Raw genomic sequence first — 25,750 nt, forward strand, 5'->3', positions numbered from 1 at the left:
ACCCTGAAATAGCTGCGCCTGGCATGAACCTGGTACAGTGACAGGCCATGGGCATGTATTTGGGGCGAGGGCCACAGGCTAGTTTAGGACAGCGTGGCATGGTGAGACTGTCCCTGGGCAGCAGCACTGGATTGGGAGTCGGTGACTTCCCCCTCTGACTCCAGATCTCTCATCACCAACTGACTGGGTCACCTTTGGCAAGTCATTCTCCCCTAGAAAGTCTGGCTTGGTCCCCAAAACCACTTCTGGTCCCGCTTTTTCTCTGTTCTGGGACTTGGAACTGGGCGGTTTTGATCTCATCAGCCCCACGTCTCAGCCCACTGAACTACCCCACCACAGAAGAGTGCCCCACACAGACCAGTCCCGCCCTCTCAGGCCACTGAGCAGGGCCCCAGGCAGGCAAGACGGTGGGGCAGCCCCATCCCATCGGCCCTTGCTGCTCGGGGTCATCTTCCCCGCTAAGTTAACATGGTGGAAGTTCCCGAAGCTCATGGCTGCCCCTGAATGCTCTTGGAGACGGGCCTAATAAGCTGCCTGGTTCAATTGCCCTTCCACTTCCAATAGGTGCTATTTTAATTGAGCCTTTCCCTGGGACAAGTGTGAAGGAAAAAGCAATTTGCAGTATGGGCTTTTGGCTCCGGCACTTAGCAATTTCATCTTCTCCCCCATCTCCTTCTTTTCCCTCCCCTCCTCTCCATCCTCACCCTCCTGGCCCTTTCACGTGCCCCTGCCACCTCCTCAGCCAGCTGCCTCCTTCTTACCTACAAGAGGCAGAGAGTCCACACTCTCTGGGAACCAGTAGGGAGGGAAGAAGACCCAAGAAACCAGCTGGGGGTGAGGGATAGGAACAAGAAGTGACTCAGGGGCTGCTCTTAGCCCCGGTGAACTCTTGCAGAGACATTGAAAAATACTGGAAAGGCAACAACTGAGAAAGAGAATCTCAAGTTCCTATGATAAGAAAGTAGGTTCTCCCTGTCTATCCCATGCTGCCTCCAGGAGGTTCCACAGTCTCTGTTTGGGATTTGGTTTCCTCTTCAACACACACTGCTCACTCCAATTTCAATCAATATGAAGTGCCTACTGTGTGCAGAGGGCCAGGGACTGGAGGAGGGCAGGGAGTAATGAGTCTGCTCTTAGGCACCCCGCGTCTGGCCCCAGCTTACCTCTGCACCCTTTCTTCCCTCCTCCACACTGAACCTGAAGCCTGAGCTCCAGCCACAGAATCCTCCTGCCCTTCCCAGAGCACACCCCTTTGCGAGATGACACCCTCTGCTGAGACCTTCCTCCCAGGCTCCACCGGCTCCAGTCTGACTCATCTGAGATTCAGATCAAAAGCCTCCTCCAGGGTCCCAGGGTAAGTAGATACTACTTCTGCCATGGCCCTAAGCACCCTGTACCTATGTGACGGTTTGTGCACTGTATTGCTGAATGCTCATGTATGCCTTCCCAGCTAGACATGAGCATCATTCAAGGGGAGTGTGGCAGACTATACTTTCCAAAGATGGCCATCCCCTGTGTCGATTCCATCCCACCTGCTCTTCTTAGAATGTGACCGACATTCTTCCCACTGAGAGGCAGCTGGGGACTTGTGACCATGTGGCTTGTGATCACAACAGTCAAAGAAGTATGGCAAAACAGAGGCCCTGTGATTTCCGAGGGGAAATCTTTCTGATCATAGAAAGCGCACAGATTCCACCTGCTCTCTCCCTTGGGATACTCACCCTTGGAATTCAGCCACCATGACCTGAGGAAGCCCTGGCCCCATGGAGAAGCCGTGTGCAGGTGTTCCAGAGGATAGTCCCAGCCCAGGGCTCAGCGACAATGTGTGCCAGCCACATCAGTGAACTTTCAGATGATTCTCCTCCCAGCCTTCAAATCTTCCATCTGAGGCCCCAGACATCACTGAGCAGCGACAGCTATCCCAGTCATGCCTGGTCCCCAGTTCTTATGCTGAGAAGCTGTGAGGCATAGCAACTGAGAGCTACTGCCGTCAGCCCCCATGTTTTGTGGTGATTTATCAAACAGCAGTGGATCACAATGCAGGTGGGTCATGTCTGTTCTCCAAAGCTCAGCCCTGTGACTGGTACCTGGTGGGTGCCCAGTTTGTAGCTACCGAAAGAACGGATGAATGAACTTTAGCAGGCAACAATTCCAGACTGACCTGTCAATCATCATCCTCATCTTTGCTACATACTCCCACCATGGTTCCACTCCTCTCAGGGAACCTAGGCAGTCCCAAGCCCAGCCTTGATGATGTCACTGAGACCTAAATCAACCAGCTCTGCAGGCTGCCCCGCATCCACAAGTTCTTACTAATTAAGCTCCTTAGATCAGTATCCAATCCTAGCAGCAAGATTCTGGGATTTCTGGCGCTTGCAGCCCTGCGCATCCTCACTGATCCACGTGCTTGATTGGTTTTGTCTTCACCACAGTTCTGTGAAGTAGGCCATTATTAGCATTCCCATTTCCCCTACGAGGACACTGAGGCTGGGAGAGAAACAGGGAGTGAGCAAGTCCTAATAGGTAATGAACTGGAGATTTGAGTTCAGGTCTTCTGATGCCAAACACAGGAATACATGTGCGATATCGTATCTTGTAACAAATAAACTCTAACTGGCAAATACTTGCAGTCCTTTCTTTGGGGATATCAGATCCTTGACTCACAATCACACCAGCTTAATGAAGGGATCAGACCTGGGTCCTAAGCAATGCTAATGAACAACCACGACAAAACCTCAGTTACCATCTTTCTATGTCCTGGTCTGTGCAGTATGCACTGGTCACAGCTGACCTGTGAGATGGGCATTATTGACCTGTAAAAGGTGACAGAACAGAGGCGTGGAGAGGTGAGGTGGCTTGCTCGGGGTCCCACAGCTAAGGGGCAGAGCTGATCTTTACACTCCACCTGCTTGACTCCAGTCACTAAAGGTCTTCTGTCTCCTGACAAAAATCACTTCTAGGTCGGGCGCAGTGGCTCACGCCTGTAATCCCAGCACTTTGGGAGGCTGAGGCGGGTGGATCACCTGAGGTCAGGAGTTTGGGACCAGCCTGGCCAACACGGTGAAACCCTATCTCTACTAAAAATGCAAAAAATTAGCCAGGCGTGGTGGCACATGCCTGTAATCCCAGCTACACAGGAGGCTGAGGCAGGAGAAGTGCTTGAACTTGGGAGGCGGAGGTTACAGTGAGCCGAGATTGCGCCATTGCACTTGAGCCTGGGCAACCAGAGTGAAACTCCATCTCAAAAACAAAACAAAACAAAACTAAACTAAACTACTTCTAGTGACGGACAAGCTCTCAAATACAGGCACTTTTGCTACCACTTGAGGTAGTTACTATTATTCTCCCTACACAGGACGCTGAGGTTTGGTTGATTGGCCCAAGGTCAGGCTGCTAATAAATGGCAAAGTCAGGATTCTAAGCCATGTCTGCCATCCCCATCTCAAACACCATCCCACCACCCCCATCACATTACACTGCACCTCAAAAGATCATGTGCAGGTCTTCCCAGGACAGCGGAGCTTGTCCACACCCATACCAGCCTGACAGCTTCTCCAGCTCTCATCTGTATCTCAGCAGCATGAACATAAGTTGTGGGGAGCTCTGAAGGTGTGTGGCAGTGACAGCCTCTGCCCTGCCCCGCTGGTTGGTGGTTTCACCAGATCTGGGGCAGGGTGGGGAGGGAGCAGGGGGAGTTCAGGTTGCCAGGTGCTCCTGGGAGACAGACTAACAACCCACAGCCCACCACGACCTCTCTCCTGCACGCATACACCAAAGAGGAGGCTGTCCTGCTTCCCGAGCAGTAACTCCTGAGGTCACAGGATCTAGGACATGCACAAGGTCCTTCCCCAGCCCTCCTGGTTTCAGAGACAGCTGAGGGTTCCTGCATCTGCATTCATGTCAGGGTCCCCTGGCCTTCCTCCACACCCACCTCCAGCTTCACCCTAATACATTCCTACTCTTTCCACAATCCACTCCAAACCCCGCCTGCTGAGAACTAAGCTCACACTGCTCCCCTGTGAACCTGCCCCCGTCCCACCTTCCCCAGGGGCAGTGGTCAGCTGCACCCTCCAGGCAGCCTCCTCTCACTGCTGGGGGGGCTCTCCACCCTCTGACAACTACCCCACTTGCTTGGCACTTGACTGCTGCCCGGTGACATCTCATAATTTTTTTTTTTTTTTAATTGAAACAAAGTCTCATTTTGTCACCCAGGCTGGAGTACAGTGGCACGATCTCCACTCACTGCAACCTCTGCCTCCTGGGTTCAAGCAATTCTTGTGTCTCAGCCTCCCAAGCAGCTGGGACTACAGGCGCGCACCACCACGCCTGGCTGGCTTTTGTATATGTAGTCGAGACGGGCTTTCGCCATGTTGGCCAGGCTGGTCTCGAACTCCTGGCCTAGACGATCCACTCACTTTGGCCTCCCAAAGTGCTGGGGTTAAAGGTGGGAGCCACCATGTCCGGCCTCTCATAATTATTAAATTGCCTTTTTCTGTTTGAGGGGTGCAATACTGAGCTTGAGCTTTTTTTTTCCCCCCACAAAGGGACTATCCCAGGCCTCCTACATTTTTAATTTAAATGTGGTTCCCTTCAAGTGAGTGACGACAGAGAATCGATTCCCAGGTGGCCTAAGGAGGTGGCCACAGCTGCTGTTCTGGAATTCAGCCCCGGAGACCCCGCCTTCCAAGGGTCTCCCAGGGCCCCTGGATTGAGGTAAGAGAGGCTGCCCTTTGCCACAGGGGGAAAAAAAGAAATGGTTTCCTAGAATAAATCACTATGGACACTGAATTTATGCTCACTCTATGCACATAGCAACAATAATTTGGACAGCACCTGGCAGCAATCAGGGGTTTATCTCCAGGGTTTTACCTTGTGACATTCACAACAACCTGGTGAGGTCCTTGGGGGCAGCTGTGATTATTCTCCCCTCCTACAGAGGTCCCCACTCCCTGAGCTCTTGCCTCAGTCCACAGGCCTGGGGCACAAGAAACTCTTAGAGGAGGCCAGAAGTTGCCAGGAGGTGAGCAGGGCCAAGTGGTCTTGGCTGAAAGAATGTGGATCCTGTTGCTTGGGCTGGAAAGAAGGGAGGAGAACTGCTTCCCTTCGCACAGCCCATACCTGTTCCTGTCTGATGAGTTACCACTCAGCAAAGATTCAACTCTGTTTCGAGCTGAATACAGACAGGAAACTGAGGCTGGGGTGATTAAGCCCAAGGATAGGTTGCTAATAAACAGCAAAGTCAGATTCTAAGCCATGTCCGCTATCCCCATCTCAAACACTATCCCACCAACCCCATCACGCTACGTTGCACCTCAAAAGATCATGGGCAGGTCTTCCTAGGACAGTAGGGTTTGTCCACACCCACAGCAGCCTGACAGCTTCTCCAGCTCTCAGTAGCATCTCAGCAGCATGAACTCAGGCCTCTGAGCAAGTTTCCCAGCTGCAGCATGGAGGACGGTGAGCGGAGGATGCTGCGCAGAAGACAGCATATCAGGCCTCAGCGCCCACAGTAGCCAGGGCTGGTTAGATCTTCCTCCCTCCCCCAGGCTGCTCCTGCCCCTCGACTGCTCCCACAACGTCTCCTCTCCTTCGCACACCCATCACCTCGTCCTCTCACAGAAAGCTCTTCCTGGTTACTGCCCCCACCGCAATGGCCGCCCTAAACTATCACCCTCAACCTCGGCTGTTTCACGAGTAGATCTTGTCTTTCCAGCTGAACAGGAATAAGACCCCATTTACAGACTGACAGCCGTAGTTCTCAACCTCGACCTCACAGGAGACTCCTTAGAAAGTCAAAAATTATGGCCGGCCACGGTGGCTCATGCCAGTAATCCCAGCACTTTGGGAGGCCAAGGTGGGTGGATCACCTGAAGTCAGGAGTTCGAGACCAGCCTGCCCAACATGGAGAAACCCCGTTTCTACTAACACAAAAATTAGCCGGGCATGGTGGCAGTCACCTGTCATCTCAACTACTCCAGAGGCTGAAACAGGAGAATTGCTTGAACCCAGGAGGTTGCAGTGAGCCGAGTGCACCATTGCACTGCAGCCTGGGCAAGAGAACGAGATTCTGTCTCCAAAAAAAAAAAAAAAAAAGGAGGGAGGGAGGGAGGGAGGGAGGGAGGAAGGAAGGAAGGAAGGAAGGAAGGAAGGAAGGAAGGGGCTATGCCGCCCCCTAGGGGCAAGGCCTGAGGACAACTTTCACTTCAGATTCCCTCCCCTTCCAGTTAGGAAATTATTTTCCAACAGGGAACTTGCCCTATACCATCTGAAAGGTCTGCACCAAACACCTTATAGCTCTGTACTTCCTGCCAGCAGGCTGCACCGTCTCGGTCCCCTGCACAGCTCTCAGACCCCAGCAGAGCACCCCACGGGAAGTGTGGGAGGTTAAGTGGGCCTGCGGTTCCAAGCTAGATGAGGGACCAGCTCCTCCCGGACTCCCTGTGAGGCCTTCAGAGAGTAACCACAGCTCAGCCCTTGTCTGCACAATGAGGATAAATGATGGAGCACATCTGGTGTGAGAGGGTTTCAGATTGGCAGGGATGGAGCCAGGAAAAACCCCGTCTGACTTCCGGTAAGGCCTACAGGTAAGCCGTTTATGAAGCGCCTGGGCTTTCCCTTGAGCAAATGTCACCCCCGCCCCCACGCTGAGACAGTAGTCAAATTAGGGGTTCCCCAGAACATTTCTTAGGGCATTAGAACGTCTGAGTTCCTTTTCCTGGTGTTGACATTCTACACCGACTTGATTTGTTCTTGTGCCTCACTTCTTTGTATCTCATTGTTCCAGTTATTTCCTCAAAGTCTCCTCAAATCTTTTTGGATTAAGGTAGGATATAAACAATAAGAATTTATTTTGGACTTGACAAGTTTTGCTCTTTACACAGTGTACGCTGAGCCAGTTCAGCGTGTTTTTTCAAATGTGATCATCTTTAAGACAGAAGCTTTCCGTCTAGGAGACAGTGGTTCCAAAAGACACATATCAGAATCACCTTAGAGGCCGGGTACGGTGGCTAATACCTGTAACCTCAGAACTCTGGGAGGTCGAAGTGAGCAGATCACTCGAGGCCAGGAGTTTAAGACCAATCTGGTAAACACAGTAAAACCACATCTCTACTAAAAATATACACACACACACACAAATTAGCCAGGTATGGTGGCGCACGCTTGCAGTTCTAGCTACTCAGGAGGCTGAGGCACGAGGATCACTTGAACCCGGGAGGCAGAGGTTGCACTGAGCCAAGATTGCGCCACTGCACTCCAGCCTGGGCAACAAGCGAGACTCTGTCTCAAAAAATAATAATAATAAGTAAAATCACCTTAGAGACTTAAAAAAGGTTCTAATTCAGATCTGGGGTAGGCCCCAGGAATACGTAATTTTAAAAAGTTTCCCCACTGCTTCTGAAGCAGCCAGCCCAGCCCCTGGCCATGGAGTAGTGTCTGAAAATCTCTGGTCTAGAAACATAAAAAAGGGGGCCATTAGTTATAAAAATGAGTATCAAATTCCATTACAAAATGTGATTTTCTAAGTAAAATAAACCTCAACTTTATTCAGCTGATGTGCTTCAAAAACAATGGGTCTAAATCCAAATTCGCAAATTAAACCCATTCAAATTCATTAGGGCAAAGGGTGGACAGAACTCCTCAGTGAAATCTAAAAAATTTAAGACTCACCTCACTTACTTGATCTTGGAGTTTCGCTTTTCTTACAACGGTCCCCCCTGAAGTAAATGTCCACGTAATAAAGAGATCCCAAGTTCCTCTTGATAACCCACCTGTTTTAAATCACAATAGGCACACCAAACTCGTGTACAAGGTCACACAGGCTGGCTACTAGAGATTCTTGCATCAGCTCAACATAAGAATTCACCCCCGCCTCCACTAGAGGGTGCTCCTTCACTGGCCTGGACCCATCCCTACACTCTGAGGTGGCGGAGACAGTCACATTGCGAGGCCAAGGTCTATTTTTCACCAGGCACCAAAAGCAGATGTGTGAAAAGTGGTTATGCGACATGTAGTCTCAACGCTCCTGGATGTCCAGACACACTGGCTGCTGTCCACCAGCTCCAGGTGGTAAAGACCCAAAAACCACCTCTGCAATTTTTATTCCAAACTAGAGAACTGGCGCTGAAGGTGCAGCATGAGAGTTCATCAAAGCCAACTAGTCAAATGTGGAAAGCACTGGTGCACACCATGAAAAGACGTTCTATCGGTCCACGCATGATGGGTGCGGGGACTTCTGCCTCCCAGAGTTCACGAACAAATGGCTCAGCTGCTCCCTGCAGACCTTCCTCCAAAGTGTGCTGTCTGGCAGGATCCTTGGGTGCCTGGGGGACAGGACAGCCATGCTGTCGTAGTCTCAGAATCCATTTTATGGATTACCAAGAGGCCCGTGCTAGGTCCCTGGCACCGCAGCGGTGCTGGGTGTAATGGAAATGTCAACGTGAATCCCCAGGGTTGGACAGATATAGGTCTAAAGATGCCGCAACGCCTCAGTCCACCCTCCTCCAGTCACTGCTTTAACTCTGGCAGGGCCCCAACCCATTTTAGGAGTCAAAGATCCCTCCTTCCTTGGAAACCTATGGCCGTCTGGCCCAGAGGGGTAGGAACAATGGAGATTTCATCCGACCAAAAAAGTGAAATCACCATCCAGGAACCTCAGTTAATCTGTGACAATTAAGAAAACTTACCAAAGGGGAGCTATGCCACAACGTGCCTGAAAAGACCAACATGACTACAGAGCGGGAGGAAGGGGAGCAAGGGAGGTGAAGAAGAACACAGAAAAGAAGGGAAATAAGACAGAAGACAGTTCAAGCAACAAGAAGCTAACATAGCAGGTGGGGCAGGACAACCAAAGGTGGGGTTAATACTGAGCAGGTTTCCAGTTCTGAAGGATTTTGAGTGTTATTTTATGTCTTGCCATGAAGCTACTGTGCCCAGGGCTGGTAGGGTTGGCAAGGCCTGTGGTAAATAAGAAAATACACTAACTAGGTCTTTCTGGGACTTTCAGTGATTAATCACATTAGATGGACTTCAAGACAGACTGGCTTTATAGTAAATTCCACAAGACAGCTGGCATTAGTACGGCCTGAATCCAGGGCTGGTCAGAGAAGGAAAAAGATCATACTCCCCGAAAACAGAGTGTTACAAGGATATAAACACTACAGATGTCTCCACGGTGGCATCTGCCCACACTGGCTGGGTAAAATGGGGGCCTGGCTGGCAGGTGCTAATATATTTCAGGGAAGAGAAGGGAACCAAAGAATTAGAGACACTAAAACTAGAGCTGAGACTGTAACTGGAAAATCACAAATCTTTGCCTACAGCTACTTTCTAAGGGGCAAAGGCCCACAAGGCCTGGGCACAGGTGCCAAGCCCCACTCTCTGAACCTTAAAAGCCAACCACTCTATTAACAACTAGAAAAAATCAGTGACTAGGGTCAAGACTGAACACTGCCAGGGAGTAACACTGGCCTCACTTCAGAAAGGAGAAACACCCAACTGCAGTGTGGAAAATCTTGTTATCGGCAACAGCATCCTGTTTCCCCTAGGTAGCTGCTTCCAGGGAAGGGTGTCAAGTATTGACAGTTAGTCATCTACATGTCACTGGAGTACAGGGGAGGTGGCTAGGAGCATGTGAATCGACCTACTATTTAATATAATGGCTGTAAGAAAAGGAGGCTTCTTTCCTCTCCTTTTCACTTTTGCTCCAGCCTATCAGGAGCCAGAAAGGCCAGATGGTGACAAGGTGTGAACCGTGTGGACAGTCCTGCACGCAGGGTTCACTGTGGACACCTTCCCAGGGCACGCATCAGCTGTGTGAACAAAGCCACCAAAGCCATTCTTTCCCTCCCCCAGTGACAGCGAGAGTGAGAGAGACAGACCTGGGACTTCTTTCATTTCCTAAGCACCGCGTATGGTGGTGGCACTAGCTCCCCCTCCAAGACGTCACAGAAAACAGAGCAGGTTGGAAATTAGATCACAATCACTCCCAAGTGTCTTCACAGTTCAGACAGGCACACATTTCAAAAGGTGGCCTCTGGGCCCCCCTCTCTCTTTCACGCACACACACTTGCAGGCCGTGGGAATGCTGTTCAGCCACTCAGTGTGGCTGGCTCATGTCAGGTACTGCACCACGAGGAACATGACCACACAGGTCAGCAGCATCCCGCCAATCATAAAGTACTTGTCCTGGAAAGCCCGCTTCTCGATGAGCCGCATCACTGTGTTGGACAAGCCCAGCATGTTGGCAATGTCAAGGATCTTCTTCTGAGTCCCCTGGGACAGAAGAAAAGAGAAAAAAAAAAAAAAACATCAAGTCGCTTTACCAAGGCAGGGGAATGGCATCAGGAGACGGAGCTCTGCCAACAGACATTCTCCTGGTCACGGCCAGAATACACAGAAAGCAGTATCCGCCAGAAATAGCGCCACTCTCATGTGGTCGACTGATTTCTGATCAAGGTACCAGAGCAAAGCAAAGTGGAAAGAAAAGGCTTTTCCACAAATGGTGCTGGAACGACTGGCTATATAATATCATAGATATGTATTTTATATATATGTATCTCTCTTATAGATATGTAAAAACTGAACCTCAATTCACATTATATATAAAAATTAATTTGAGATGGGTCATAGAATTAAACATAAAAGCTAAAGCCACAATTAAAGCTTCTAGAAAAAAAATAGGAGAATATCTAAAAACTGCAAACAGGCCAGGCACAGTGACTCATCCCTGTAACCCCAGCACTTTGGGAGGGGTGGGTAGGAGAATTACTTGAGGCCAGGAGTTCAAGATCAGCCTGGGCATGTAGTGAAGACGCTTTCTAAGTTATCCAGGTAAGGTGGTATGCACCTATGGCTCTAGCTACTTGGGAGGCTAAGGTGACAGAATCACTTGAGCCCAGGAGTTCGAGGCTGCAGTAAGCCAAGATCACACCACTGCACTCCAGCCTGGGTGGCAGAGCGAGGCCCTGTCTCAAAAAAATACATAAATAAATACATACTGAAAACAATGGTATCATTAATTACAAGATGAATGAACAAATTATGGTATACCTGCAACAATGGAATACTGCTTTGCAATAAAAAGTACCTGACTACCAACATGGAATTAAATAGGTAACAATGTGAATGAACCTTGAAACATAACTGGGAAGAAGTAGTCACACAGAAAATAGTAGTATGAATACCTTTACATGAAGCTCAATAACAAGCAAACCTCATCTATGGTGAAATAAATCACAACAGTGGTTGCCTGGGGCAGAGGGGTCAACTGACTGAGAAGGGGTCTGAGGGATCTTTCAGAGGTAACGAAAATGGTCCAGGCCTTGATGGGAGTGTGAGTTACAAAGGTTGATACATTTGCCCAAATTCACTGAACTGTAAAAATATGATCTGTACACCTTACTGTCTGTAAATTACATCTCAACAAAAATACTTAAAATTAGAATATTTTATACTAAAAAAAGAAGGCAACATCAAAAAACTTGTCCTCGGCTCTCTAGTTCCAATAATCCTTGATACCAACCCATTTACTTTGTAGAGCAGAATCTTTGAGGTTGCTTCTGAGTACAATGGGTGGGTCAAGTCCATATTTACAAGAGGGTCTGAAGTGGGAAAGACAGAAAGACACCAACACAATGACCTAAAACCCTTCTGTAAATGGCATCACCCACCACCGAAACAAAAGGGCATTTTATTCCTAAACCAAAACACAAACCATTCAGCCTGTCCTTCCCTACTGCTTTCTAGTTTTCAGCCTAAAGCACATTCAATTTCTTAGTAAGTAACAAGTATAAGTGAATGCCGGGGCAGACCGCAAGTCACTCAGCACACACCACCCACTGCAACTTGTATGAATGGCATCTAACCTCATGCCCCATATCTTTTTTTTTTTTTTTTTTTAAATAAATACACATTAATGAGCAACTGAGAGAAGCAAGGAAAGTGAGATCAACATTAGGCATCATGGACAGGAATCCAAAATCTACATTCTGCCCAGACAGCAATTAACAAGCCTTAGCCCGAGAAATTACAAGTCAAACTTCACTGCCTTCAGAAATCAGAGAAATGTATTTTTTTCCCAAGAGAGAATACAATCAGACTCTTCAAGTCCTGCTTAGCTCTGAACACACAGATTATTTCATCACCATATGAGACTAAGGATCAACCTTCTAAATCACTTGAAAAGGACCATAAATTTCAAAACATGTGTTCATTTTCAGCCACAAATTGGCCCCAGTCTTCAGAGTGCTTCGGCCTAGCCCCTTCATGCCCTCTCCTATGTTCCTTTCGAATGGCGTAGGTGGAAAATCCCTGACAGAGATAGGGTGGGAAGTGGATGAAGGGAATCAAGAGACAAACACCAGGTAGCCACAGGTGTGCAGAGGAAAGTGATTAGAAACCTCAAGTCTCAACCCCCAGCCACCTCACAGGCTTCCCCTCTGGAATCAGTGTGGGTGGCAGGAGGTGTGCAGACGCCCCAGTGCTGCCAGACTTCAGTGGGAAGCTGCATGTGCCCTAACAGGAAGCTCTAACCCCCACTGGCTCTTCATCATGTGACATGGAGTTTGGTCCTAAAAGGCCTCTACTGTTTTTCTGAGATATGAAAAGGAGAGTAGCAGTTTTCTAAAGAAAGGGCAGACTAATCAACACGTATCAGTTCAGTTCACCACAGGTGGCTCTCATGAAAGGGGAGCGCCCAGCAGGCTGTTGGAGACCACCCTTCCAGGCCATCTGAGACACTGCAACTGTCAGCAGGAGGCGAGTGTCACTTGCAGCTTGCCTGACCCTCTCCCCTGTAGAGATGGCAGGGACTGTTCAGAAACACACTGAAGTCCTGTGGAGCTGACAGGCTCAACATGGTCCAACAAAAACTAAGATAAAGCTCACACTTCCGAGTGACTGTTTCTCACAGCTCAGTGGCTGGGAGTGCTTCATTCACAGGGGACCACACCCTGATAACACACAGAACCCACGCCCTATTATCCATCAGGGTTGATACAGGAAAAGGGCAGAGGCTGAAACATCATGACTGACATCAGAGTCTGTGTAATGTTTCTGTAAACCACTCCCAGGGGCTGGAGTCTCAGCAGTGCCAACTGGTCAGGGCTTCTAGGAATACCTGAGGCTAGGGAGTGAAGAATCGCTGGGATCAACAGCATGGGTTTTAGAAGCTCTAGAAGCTTCTAAAGCTCTAATCTACTGCAAACAACCAGGCAGCCCTAACACTGCACAGTGGGGATTCAGTTACTGAAATACAAAAGGTTTTAGTTATAAGGCAGTCCACAGTAGGGGTCCTAAGGGAAAACCACCTTAAAGTGAGGTACCAAAGGACAGCCACGTCTTCATTCTTCCAAGAGTAGATTCTGTAACACAATTTCTCAGCCTGTGATTGGACCCCTCGTAGTAGCACTCACTTTCATGATAAGTTCAGTAAATGGGAAAAGACCTGGATAATAAGAGAGGCCACTTCATGGTTTGTTTCAAGCACTGGCAAAGGAACTGGGTACTTTCAGGCTCACAGTAACTCAACTCCAACAGAAAGGATCCCAAACGCAAGTGCTCTGTCTTGTCATCAAAATATCACAATTTTGAGGACATGTAATCAAAATATAAACACAGTTACTAAACTATTGGATGAGGCTAAAACAAGAGGCCTTCTCCCTGTCCCCCAGCAGGGACCCCACCTTCAAGGTCAGTCTCTGGGTCCTCAGTCCATCTAAAATATTGTGCCCATCTAAAATGAGGTCATCCATGCCGTGGTGAACTTTCTGGAGGGAGGAGTTAAACTGCAGTGATTCGTCCATTGGTATGGTGGTGTCAGAGTCCTGTGAAAGAAACACAGGCACTTGATTAACTTTGCTTGTCAGTCAGCTCCTGGGGTCTGACTGCTCTGTCTTTTGGTCAAGGCCAAGCCAGAACAGCCAGAGCGGCGGTGCAAGAATCAGCGGACCCTAACAGATAAGAAAAAGCCAAGCAAAGGCCTGGGGTGGCCTCTGTCCACACAGAAGAGGAACTTCCTCAGATCTGTCACTCTCCAAATGAGTTCCACTTCACAAATAACATTAATTCCAACAATACTTGTCTCTGTATCACTGTCTCCTCTTAGGAAAAGTCATTCCTTCAAGACCTCATTGGGTGTCTCCTAAAGGCTTTCTCTGACTACTCACTAACCTAGCTTGTCCCAAATGTTCCTTTCCTTGGCTTCCCCTTAATGCAATGTTAAATGTTCGCTCGTGTCCTTTAGCTATTTTATCCATAGTTTACCTCTGCAAGTAGACTGAGGGTTAACTAAGGATAGAGGAGGCTGTGCTTCTGCATTTTCTCTCTCTCTCTCTCTCTCTATATATATATATATTTTTTTTGAGACAGGGTCTCCCTCTGTCACGCAGGGTGGAGTGCAGTGGCACGATCTCAGCTCACTGCAACCTTAGCCTCCTGGACTCAGTGATTCTCCCACCTCAGCCTTCTGAGCAGTGGGACCACAGGTGCATGCTACCATGCCCAGTTTTTTTCTTTCTTTCTTTTTTTTATTTTTGGTAGAGACAGGGTTTCACCATGTTGCTCAGGCTGGTCTCGAACTCCTGCGCTCAAGCAATCTGTCCATAGGCCTCCCCATTTTATAGATGAAAAACTGCCCAGAAAGGTAGAATAACTTGTCCAAGATCACAGAGCTGGTAAGAAGTCCAGTGGAGGTGGGAATCTGGGTACCGAGCGCACGGCCTGCCCTGTTACCCATACTGTAGAGAGAAACACCAGCACCCATCCTGGTGGCTCTACTTCTGCACTGAAAGTGGACTACAGACAGGAGCCAAGTCCTTACCAGTTGTGAGAGTGTTCCCTTCTCTTTTCTGCCAATCACAAACTCTCCTGCCAAGTAGTGCTGGGGTTTGTTTCACGTTTTTTTTGAGACAGGGTCTCACTCTGTCACCCAGGATAGAGCGCAGCCTTGACCTACCAGGCTTAAGTGATCCTCTCACTTCAGCCTCCCGAGTAGCTGGTACCACAGGCTCATGCCACCATGCCCGGCTAATTGTTATACTTTCTGTAGAGACAAGGTCTCACCATGTCACCCAGGATGGTGAACTCCTGAACAATCTGCTGCCTTGGTCTCCCACAGTGCTGGGATCACAGGTGTGTGCCATTGTGCCCCGTCCTACTAGTGCTGTTTTTACCACCTAAATCCCAGTTTCAACTGTCAGGAAAAAAAAAAAGGTTATGCCACTGTTTCTTTGCTGCTCAGATTTGGAATCATTTTGTACACGTGCATTTTCAACTGCCCCTGCTAACAGGGGAGCTCCTCACACGTAGGTGTCAGGTCTTTTAATTTCATCATGTGCTTTACTCCTAGTGCCTGAATTAATCAGTGTTCTGCATGCAGCTAATGCCCAGTGCGTCAAAAGACGCTGGTGTTTGAAAGACTCAGTTAGAGACTTCTCTTCAGTAATTTGACAAACACTTACGAAATGCCATTTACATACAAATCTTTCTTACCCTCCCATCTAAAACAGTATGGCTGATGGGCCATTATCTCTCAGAAAAATGTATTATAGCTCCAGATGGTAGAATGACCAGGAAGAAGTTTCATCTGGCAAGTCAATGTTTATTAAGAACTGACTGTATGCACAGCATCACACCAGGCTAGCAAAAAACAAAATAATCCTAAGCGATGATCCCTGGTCTAAAACAGGCCTGAATACTACATTATTAACGATCTAAAATCCAAACATCTTTTAGTGTGTCTTATAGTTCATTAAATTTTTGAACTGTTAAACACTGTGACTTGACTGCTTAGTCTGGGGAAGCAAAACAATGTTGGCAGAGCCTGAAACACTTGGGGAAATTTATTGCAAAGCAAGGATGCAGCATTGAGGGTTAAACATCTACAAAGTGGGAAATGATGTGAATTTTAACAACAGGCTTAGAAAGCTAACATCTCTTTAGAAAATAATCCTCTGTAAAAAACAAAATACAAAAAGCCAAAGCACACTTCACTTAGTGGAATATATTATGCAGGACACAGAAAAAGCCAGTATGTTCTACAGCCATGTGAAGGAAATGATCTGGTTAAGACTAAAGGGCAGGGACAATGGGTTCTGAGAAATCAAACGTGCACACCAACACATTTTCAGACAGACTCAGGCAAGCAGTCTGTCTAACCCTACACATCCGTTAACAAATTCCTCCAAATTGCTGCTCAGACTAGGGGCAAAAACATTTTAATGCACCTGACACTGGAACCACACACATACTCGGCACAACGGCAACTGCCCGCAGGCAGCTTTGAAATACTGCCTTCTCTACAAATGGCCTAAGTTCTAATCATCTGTCCCTATCTGATCAGAAAAACGTTTCCACTATGTGAACTTCCACCTTTCTGTCTCAGACCAGTCCAACCAGGTAATTTTCACCTCTGCCTATTCCCCTTCAATTTAACTGCTTCCTCTTCAGGTTTTTGTCTTAGAAAAAGGGATTCTCTGTCGAGGTCTAGTCTCTGTGGCAATGCACAAAGTTCCCGTCATTTCCAGTTGGTTTCCTCATCACCAGTCTTCTTCAGACACCCCCAAAACAGATGGCGCTCAGAGATCTGAACTCCAGCCCCCACAATCTGTCAAATGCAGGCCGACCCTCACCGCAGGCCTGGCTTACGTTAGTGGTGAAGGTTCGAGACAGAAGCTCTTCTCGCTGTCTCTCCTGCTGCTCCCTTGCATGGCGCCGATGCTGGAAGTTTCTGAGCGCAGTCTGCAGGTGCTGGACATCATACTTTAACTGGTCGACCCGACTGGAATTGATGGAGAGAGAGATTAAATTCCAGGAACTCAGGGCAGCAGAGTCTCAGGGGGCCAGGCTTTGTATTCAGGAAAGACGGCATTTCCTTACTTCTCCCTACACCACCCCACGCTATACCCCACCACCACAAGATCTGATTTTGATCAATGATGTTGAAAGTAAAGAAGTAACGTGTGGTTAAAGCGAGATGGTAGCACACAAGTTTCTGGCAGCTTTACTTCAGAATCTGTTGCTCTCTGATTCTGGATGCATGACAGGGAACAGGGGACAGGAAGCAGGCTCGCTGACCTCTTCTTGACCTTCTATGGATTATATCGCTCTCCTGGAAGAAGCCCAAGGGCATCTTTGAGGTAAAGCATCCACAAAGTTTCATAAAACTTTTGGAAACAGGCACTGGGGGTGGAGTGGCGAAGGTGGTTTCATTTTAATTTCATGGTGGAGTATCAAACATTAGATCAGCATTTCATTATGGGTGGACTGATTCCAGTGATTTTTCATTTCAACCCAAGAAGAACCCAGCAGGAACCAAAGAGCAGAACAAAACTCCATGGCAACATTAGGCTTCAGGTGGCTATGGGTCTAGTCAGAAAAACAGAACTGGAGGCAAAATTTCAAAATGACACCAAAGGGGTCACAAGGTTTCTGAGTCACAAACCTCACAGGCTATTTATTTTGAGGAGCATCACTCAGATACAACTGTGCCCTTTGGGGGGGCTTTTTCTTTGCGTAGTCGTAGTTTTCCAACATGTACGTGGGTTTTCAGAATATTCTATCACCTCTCCCCCAGGAGAAAAGCCTATCTGGCCGGGCCTGGAGTAGCAGTGCCATGTCAGAGGTCAGCACTTACAGTTTGGCATTTTGCCTTTTGTTAGGGGGCTCCTTGCTGGACAAAATCTCCAGACGTTCTAGACGGCTGAATATCTGGTCTATGCTTGCTTGGATTTCGTTTTCTACTACTGTACAAAAAAGAAAAAAGAATAATTGCTGGAAAAGAGATAGTGAACTTAAATTAGAATAAATTACAGATTTTTTTTTCAATATCCAATAAACTAGAACTACATATTTCAAAAGGAGAAAAATGTATACACTAATGAATAACAGAAAAAATTCAAATTATGCCGTAAATGTTGTTTTGAAAAAAGTACATGTATATAGTTGTTAATGACACAACAATGCCAATTTTTTTAAAAAGCTGAAGGTAAATCTGTAGAAATAAATTTCCTACCTTTAGAAAATAAACATGCAAAGGTTGTACAAATAAATACTTAAAGCTAAATTTTCTGATATAGGTCTCTTTTCCTTTGGATTTCTCAGACGTGGATTATAAATACCTAGTAAAAAGACTGCCAGTTGAATTCCCTATAGTAATGAGTTTGTTTTTTTTTTAATTAAAAAAAAAAGGCATAAAGGAAGGGGAAGATTAGTATGTGAAACATACAGAGGAGAGCTCCCTTAAGGCTTTCTGTAAGAATGGGTGGGCTGAGCAATGTTGACGCCCCCAAAATAGACCAAATATCAATAGGAAAGGCCCAGGAAAGAATCCACAGAGGTAAAGAGATATGATAAATACGGTTATTTTCCTTATCCCTTTCGATAAGACAGTCAAAATGACCTCTTTCCATTTCTAATCATGTAACGAGATTGCTGAGAAGGCAAACAAAGTCCAATGAACAAAAAAGCTAAACTGTGCACAAAAGAAAGCATCCAGACTGCTTCTTGCCCCATAAAGAAGTGACAGCAGTGACACTGCCCCTTCCTAGGCCTTTGCGCCCACAGTAAACAAAGACAGTTGAGATTAGAACAAGGTGGGGCACAGAACCAAGAACAGAGCTGCTTTTGAAGCTGTGAAAGGAGACGTGAGAGAACAGGAGGAATGGGTCCGGAGGGAGCCCAGCAGTGGGGTGGGTAGGCAGCCCCCGCAGGTGGTGTCCATATGACTGACTCAGAAAAAAGATCTTTCCTTAGAATAGAAAAAAAAAAAAAAAAAAAAACACGAAAAAAAACAAAAATCCAGCATGCTTCTCAAAAGAAACCATGCTGTGGGAACTAAACTAATTAATATTGCTGTTCGTTTCTGAATAATCCTCCTAAAAAGCCACAGTTCTCAGCTCAGAAGAAATGGCCAATTCCAGTTAAACATCTCTGAATTTTTATGGAGTACATTCCTCTAAGGACTAGGTAATTAGATTAAGACAGATGGAGGCAAGCGCTTCCATTCCCATAGGGCCATGTCAGGTTGAGTGGAGGGGTAATGGGGGATAAGACTTGTGGGATTCCAAAGGGCACACTCAGGGAAATCAGTGATTTTGCCATAGGGTTTTTCTGTCCACCCTAACAACAAAACTCATTCCACGCTGAATCATTAAGCCCCCGAGGCAGAGTGCAGTCAGGAAACCCAGCCCATTAGCACCCTGTCATCAGAGAAAGGACTCTGGTCTCCACAGTTAATTACTCACTCTGCACAGACTGCTTGTCTGCCGTCTCCAGGCGTCCCATGCGAGACTGGATCTCGTGGACCTGCCTATCAAAGAAAGAGGGAGGAAATGAGTGAGACAGGAGTAATCAACAGCGCTTCAGTCAGAAAAGACAATGTTTCTGATGCCAACATGTAACTGATTTAAATTGACAGCATCACTGAACTGTAAAATTTGTATGTGGCACTTTAGGTCCCACGTTTTGGGATGGTTTCTAATATCTTAACTACTAATAATAACACTGATAGGCAGATTATGGGTGCTTACCATATCCAAAAGACTCTGCCAAGTCAATAACCCTATGAGGAAAGTACTATTATCATCCTCATTTTATAAATAAAACTGAAGCCCAGAAAGCTTATGTAACTTGTTCAAGGTCACACAGCCAGTGATAAACCTCGAACCGGACCCAGCCAATCCTACTTTCTGTTCTATGACCTAATGTGCTAAGCACTGGCCTGTACTAGGAAGAGTCAAAGAGCAAGGGAGATATAATCCTTGTCCTTGAGAAACAACATAATTAGGAATGACAGGCTGGACAGACATGAACAAGTCCTGGGAAGATTCACGAGAAAAGCAATACACATAAGTATAAACAAACAGAAAGAGGGGCAGCTCTGCACAGTGGTGTCACAGGCAAGCAGACAGAGGGGCGGGGCTGAGAAAAAGAAACCAGGTAAGTTTTGTGGACGGAGACAGTTCTGAGCATCACTGTGAAGAAGGGAGACATCATTTGGTGAAGGAAGATAGAGAAAATTGATATGCAAAAATTCATACGAGACATGTGGATTACAAGCAGAGAGGGCTGCTTGAAAGAGAATCAGGTCAGAGGAAGAGGATGGTGAAGTGACTCACTGGAGGAAACCAGCCAAAGGAAGACCCTGAAAGATAGGGACCTCCTGTTTGGTAAACATCTTTCCCTGACAATATCAAGGAAAGAAGGAACTGCCATCTCATTTGGAAATGCAACACTGTACCCCGGATCTGGGTAACACTCTCTGGAGGCTTTCCAGGGCCTGGCCAAGGACATCCTCAGGACCCCCTTCCTAGTGGCCCTCCATGATCAGTCCTTGGGATACTGCTTATGCTGGCCCCACCGTCCACTTCCTGGTGCTCACAGTGGGGGTTCCCCAAGTTAGGGCCCACATGTAGGGAGCCTGCTGGACTCTCACATCATCCCCAACGCTGGAGGAAAGGTCAGCAACCAGTCTCCATCATGAGCACTGCAAACCAGGACTCCAAATTTACCAGTGCCAGCCAGGCACCCAACTTCGGCTTCAGCTGGTGCCCAGTCTTCACCAGGGCTTCCCTGTGGCCTCCAGACATGCCCTCGGGCACCAAAAGAAGCCGGGCGAGCTGTGAAATGACTCCCCAGGGTGCTCCTAGGCAAGACCTGTGGCCCTGAGAAGCAACTAGAAATCACTGCTAGAGTCCAAGACCAGACCGTTGCTTCTGGAAAGTAAGTCCGGGATATTCCGGGATGATGCGGGGGTGTGGAGGTATGGGGGTGGATGTAGGAATGCAGCCTGAGGTAGCCGACATCTGAAGCAGGGCAAACAAGGGAATGGGTATAGGGGACCGGAGGGTAACGGGGATGGAAAGGAGAATTAGGACTCTAAGGAAGTCCTGACGCAAGCTGTGAGGTAAATTTTCAATGCTGATTTAATAGAAAAATCTGAAAGTTCATAATATTATCAACACGAACAGTGACATAATAAAAAGTGGGGAGGCCAAGAATAGCCAAGACCACTCTGAAGAAGGAGGGGGAGGAACGACTTGTCCAACCAGCCATTATGACTATAACAATGGAAACAAGATGGCGGCAGTGCAGGCACAGATGGACAAGGAAAGGCAAACCCTACAGCTGGCCCAAGAGGAAAGAAAGAGCGCAGACACAGCCCCACGTATTTGGGAGCTTTTGAAAGAAGGGACTACAATAAATGCCAACAGCTCCGGTTTGTTATCCGTACAGAAAAAGGACACCTCGGGTAATACATAAGAATAAACTCAAGGTCACTTAAAACCTATCTGGAAAAAGCAGAGCTTTCAAACTTTCTGAAGAAAATACAGGCATGCATAAATGACCTTGGGTTACAGAAGGATTTCTTAAATAAGACAAAATCCAAAAACTACCTGCCCCCACAAAACCCACAAACCACAAAGAAAAAGACAGATACATCTGACAACATTAAAATAAAAAACTTCTGTACACCAAAGCCACAAAATAAACAAGTAAATGAACAGCACAGACTGGAGGGTATCTGCAGCAGATAACAAAAGATTGATGTGCAGAAAATATACAAAGAATTGTTACAAATCAATAGGAAAAGTCCAACAAGGCATTTTTTTTTAAAAAAAGAAGAAAGGGCAAATGACAGGAAAGAAAACCCGAATGGTCAATCAATACACAAAATGACACTCAACTAGGAAAACACAAATGAAAAGCACTGAGATCACATTTCTTTAGCCCGTCAAACTGACAAATATTTTAAAGTTTGGGAACATATGCATTAATAAGGAAATAGGGAAACTAGAACTCTCATACACAGCTGGTAGGATTATAAATTGGTAAAACACTTTAAATGCTTTCTGACAATAACTAGTAGAGTACAGCATGTGCCCATCCTATGACCCAGCACTTTGAGGAATGTATCCTAGAGAGCTTCTGGGATACCTTGAGGAGATGTAAATGGCAGGGATGTTCATCAAACCACTTTTGTACAGGCCCATAATCCACTGACTTTTCCCATCAAATCTCTATTTGCTTTGAACCAATTAGAGAAGATGTAGCTAATAATACAATTCCAGTCGCTACATTTCATGCTAAGAAAAGATAAACGTGAAACAACAAAGCCAAGTATGAATGGCAAGGTGGGAACTACTAATATGCCAAGTGCAAAATCTGTCTCAAACTGAACTGGGAATTCTGACAACACAACACGCTGGAAGTCAATAAGAAACAGGTGATACACAAGCAAGACTTGGGAGCATGGCCATAAGGAATGCCCTCTCTAGCATGGGGTCCATGGTGGGCTTGGGCGATAATATAACAAAGCAGAGAAATAGTAGCAAATAAGCCAGGGTCACTGTAGCTGTCTTTTAAAAAGGTTTACAGAAGATCTAGGAAGAATTTTTTAATAGAAGTGCTTTTTAAAAGTTCATGAAACTACTCACCACCCCTCACCACCCCATAACATCCACTTTACATCCAGGCTGCCTCTGACCACTGTGAATGTGAAAACGCTATGTAATCTATACAGCATCATGTAAGTTTGGTGTTAACTTTACTTAAAAGTAATGGCAACAATCTGGTCATTTTCATTTCACTCACTTTGCCTTTACATTTTGCTCATTAAAGGGCAAAATCTATCAAGGAAAAACATGGTCTTGAGATAAGGTAATAGTTCTTAAGCCCAGCTGCTCAGGAAAAAAAAAAAATGGTCTTGAGATAAGGTAACAGTTCTTAAGCCCACCTGTTCATCAAAACCACCTGGGGAGCTTGTTAGATGTAGTGCTTCTTGTTTCCTGGACATATGATAACATCCAGGACAGGAGACTGATCTTGGACTACATATGGGACAAATGTGGTCGCCTTTACAACCACTGGGATCTCAAAAACAGAAGCTTGGCTATTAGCTCCTCTATAAAGTTTACCTAAAGTAAACATTTAAGTGTAATATGTTTATTCTGTTTTTCATCTTTTATTTTCACTCATTCGCTGTTCAAGTAGATTCAGGAGTTTTCAAGTAACTTTAAAATGTCAATCTAATTCCAATGTATTCAATGTATTCGGTGACATGGTAAGAGATAACCACAAACTGGGTTCAAAGTTCCAGTAAAATTAATACGTTTAGCTACTGTTGTGTCAACTCAGCTATAATCGCTAATTTCTGCAGTTGCCAAAGTTCATTGCTGGTGCTCACTGGACTCCACCTGTTTCCTGTGAAAGTCATTCAGTCACCAGTTCTGTATCATGGAACTGAAAGGAGCCTTACAGTTTAACCAGCCCAAACTACAATACCATTCTACAGATGAGGAAAAACAAAGCAAGGAGGTCTAGAACCAGAACTCCCACTCCTGGTTCACCACTTGAAAGGAAAGACAGATACTGCAGTATAAAAGAAAGTAAACTCCTCAAGGGCAGGGCTGTGCTGCCAGCACTGAGAATGGTGCATAGCACATAGTAGGTGCTCAATAAATATTTAATGAATTAATGAGTGTCGGGGTAACAGAGGGCCTAATAGTTGTGGGGCAAAGCTGGCCCACTGCTTGTTTTGATAAATAAAATTGTGCTGGAACACAGGTACATCAATCAGTTTATATATTGTCTATGGCTGTTTTCCCAATATAACAGCAAAGCAGTCACTATAGAGACTGCATAGCCAACAGAGCCTGTAATATTTACTATCTGGCCCTTAACAGAAAAAACTGGCAAGCTGCTAGAGTTCAAGGGTGCATTGTTGAAGGCCTACAGAGTTCATCTACACTCCACACACCTTGTTTGGGGTACCACTTAGAATTCCTCTTCTGAGCCATGCAGTTTTCTCTGAGATTAGCTGCACTGAAAACAGGTAGTCTAAGACTCTCTAAACAAAATTATTCTTGAATATAAAATGGCTCATGGCCTTCTTGGCAACATCTTTTAACTAAATTAACTAGATAAGACTATACGTAACAGATTAACTTCAAGGCACCACCATGCCCATTGTGCCCCGGGATTGTGAAAGATCTGCCCTTTCTCAGTAACATGAACATAATTGCGTTTCATTCTTTCTCTAAATTACTCACAGACTAGTTTAAGTCCCTTCCTGTAATGTTTATGTGAGAATAGGGCTCCTCCGTGTAAAAGTAAATTCTGTCATTACAAAGTAGGTTCTGTATTTTCGCCCACACAAATGAAACACTTCATCGTCAAAATAAAAGAAACCCGTAAACTTAGAAAATGAAAGAGAAAGAGGATCTTCACCCTCTTACTCCTAATGCTTCAGGACATTTCATTTCCAGGCCTTGGGAGTGTGAGTTTAAGTGTTTTAATCAATAAAACTACAGCATAAGTTTGACAGTTCTCAATAGGACAGGTATATACCTCAATAAATTGAGAAGAGGATCTAAAACAGATACTTTTACACCAGAGTTCATAGCAGTATTATTCTCAACAGCCCAATGGTGGAAACATCCAAGTGTCCATCAACAGATGAGTGGGTAACAAAATGTGGTAGATACATACAACGGAACATTATTCAGCCATAAAACGGAATGAAATTCTGGTAACAGGTTACAATATAGATGAACCCTGAAAACATTAAGTGAAATAAGCCTGATACAAAAGGACAAATTCTGTATGACTCCACTTATAAGTATCTAGAATAGGTAAATTCATAGAGAGAAGTAAAACAGAGGTTACTAGGTGCTCTGGAAGGAAGAAATGAGGTGCTACTGATTAACAGGCACACTGGGATGATGAAAAAGTTCTGGAAATGGATCTTAGTGATGTAAGTTGTGTGCCTACCCAATGTCACTGAATTGTACACTTAAAAATTGTTAAAACAGTAAATCTTATGTTGTGTATATTTTACAATAAAAAATAAAAATCATAAAATTCCGTCCCCCCAAAACAGGGTAAAAATCATAAAATTCTGCCCCCTCCCCCCAAAAATAGGGTAAGTATGGCCCCATTACCATATTCAACTACATATCTCAGCAAGTTCCAAAAGTGCAGGACGATGCGAATAAAGGACACTATCAAGGAACTTAAGTCATGAGAAGCTAAATTAAAATTCGACTTTCTCTGCGATAACCTGTAACCAAATACTATTAACAAGTAATAACAGCGAACGCTACGTGGACAGCAATTTCGTTGTACCATAAAAACGTGGTCTTTAGTATAAATCGAATAAGAATAAAAATATTTTCCCGTACGTGCCTTGACTCTCCAATTAAACAGTACACTCCTACGGCCAGGGGCCGTGTCTCCTACTCCGTGTCTCCTCTCGAGCTCTACCAACCAGGAGCACCGAGTTGACAAGTGCTGGACAAAGTTTTAGAACCTGCAGGTGCCATTTTCCCTTCACCCAGTCTACCCAGCAGGTAGTCACGGACTTGCAGACCCCAGGAGTCATCGGCCCCACGTCTCCAGGCCCCAGGCTGAACCCACTGTCTGTGTCTGACCTGGGCGTCCCGCCAAGGATTAAGCACTTCGGAGGCATCCCCAGCAGTGCCCTGGCGGAAAAACTCGGCCTCTACCCTGGCGGACGTCCGAGGCCCCAGCCCCGGAAGCCAGCCTCATCTGGCCTATCCTCGTCTAGCCCCTGCCCGCTCCCCAACCGGCCCTCACTTGTGCGTTTGCTGGTACAGCGGCTCCATGTCGCCGGCCGGGCCGGCCACTGCTCCGGCTCTGGCTTCCTCTGAACACGTCCTCACAGCCCCCCTTCCGGTTTCCGGTTTCCGGTCGCAGGGCCCTCCCCCCCCTACCGGCCAAGGCTGCCCGCACG

At 46.4% G+C, this 25,750-nt stretch overlaps 1 protein-coding gene across 3 annotated transcripts; it reads right to left on the reverse strand.

Moving 5' to 3' along the window:
• Positions 1-1,933: 1,933 nt before the first annotated feature.
• On the reverse strand, positions 1,934-25,689 carry GOSR2 (golgi SNAP receptor complex member 2). 3 transcript variants are annotated; one of them, XR_001008426.1, is made up of 8 exons: positions 25,594-25,689; positions 19,242-19,306; positions 17,633-17,741; positions 16,645-16,777; positions 13,683-13,823; positions 10,167-10,272; positions 2,396-2,487; positions 1,934-2,109 (listed from the first exon to the last, which is right to left on the reverse strand). XR_001008426.1 is itself a non-coding variant. In XM_012001923.1 (7 exons), the coding sequence occupies exons 1-7, from the start codon at positions 25,620-25,622 to the stop codon at positions 8,263-8,265; spliced, it is 642 nt and encodes a 213-aa protein (XP_011857313.1). In that variant the 5' UTR covers positions 25,623-25,689; the 3' UTR covers positions 7,513-8,262. The 3 variants fall into 3 exon arrangements, 2 of the variants coding, with proteins under 2 accessions (XP_011857313.1, XP_011857314.1); XM_012001923.1 differs by lacking the exons at positions 1,934-2,109; positions 2,396-2,487 and adding an exon at positions 7,513-8,321; XM_012001924.1 differs by lacking the exons at positions 1,934-2,109; positions 2,396-2,487 and having other exon boundaries at positions 7,513-10,272.
• Positions 25,690-25,750: the final 61 nt, after the last annotated feature.

Source organism: Mandrillus leucophaeus, unplaced genomic scaffold (assembly GCF_000951045.1).
Source record: "Mandrillus leucophaeus isolate KB7577 unplaced genomic scaffold, Mleu.le_1.0 Scaffold670, whole genome shotgun sequence".
NCBI classification, from domain to species: domain Eukaryota; kingdom Metazoa; phylum Chordata; class Mammalia; order Primates; family Cercopithecidae; genus Mandrillus; species Mandrillus leucophaeus.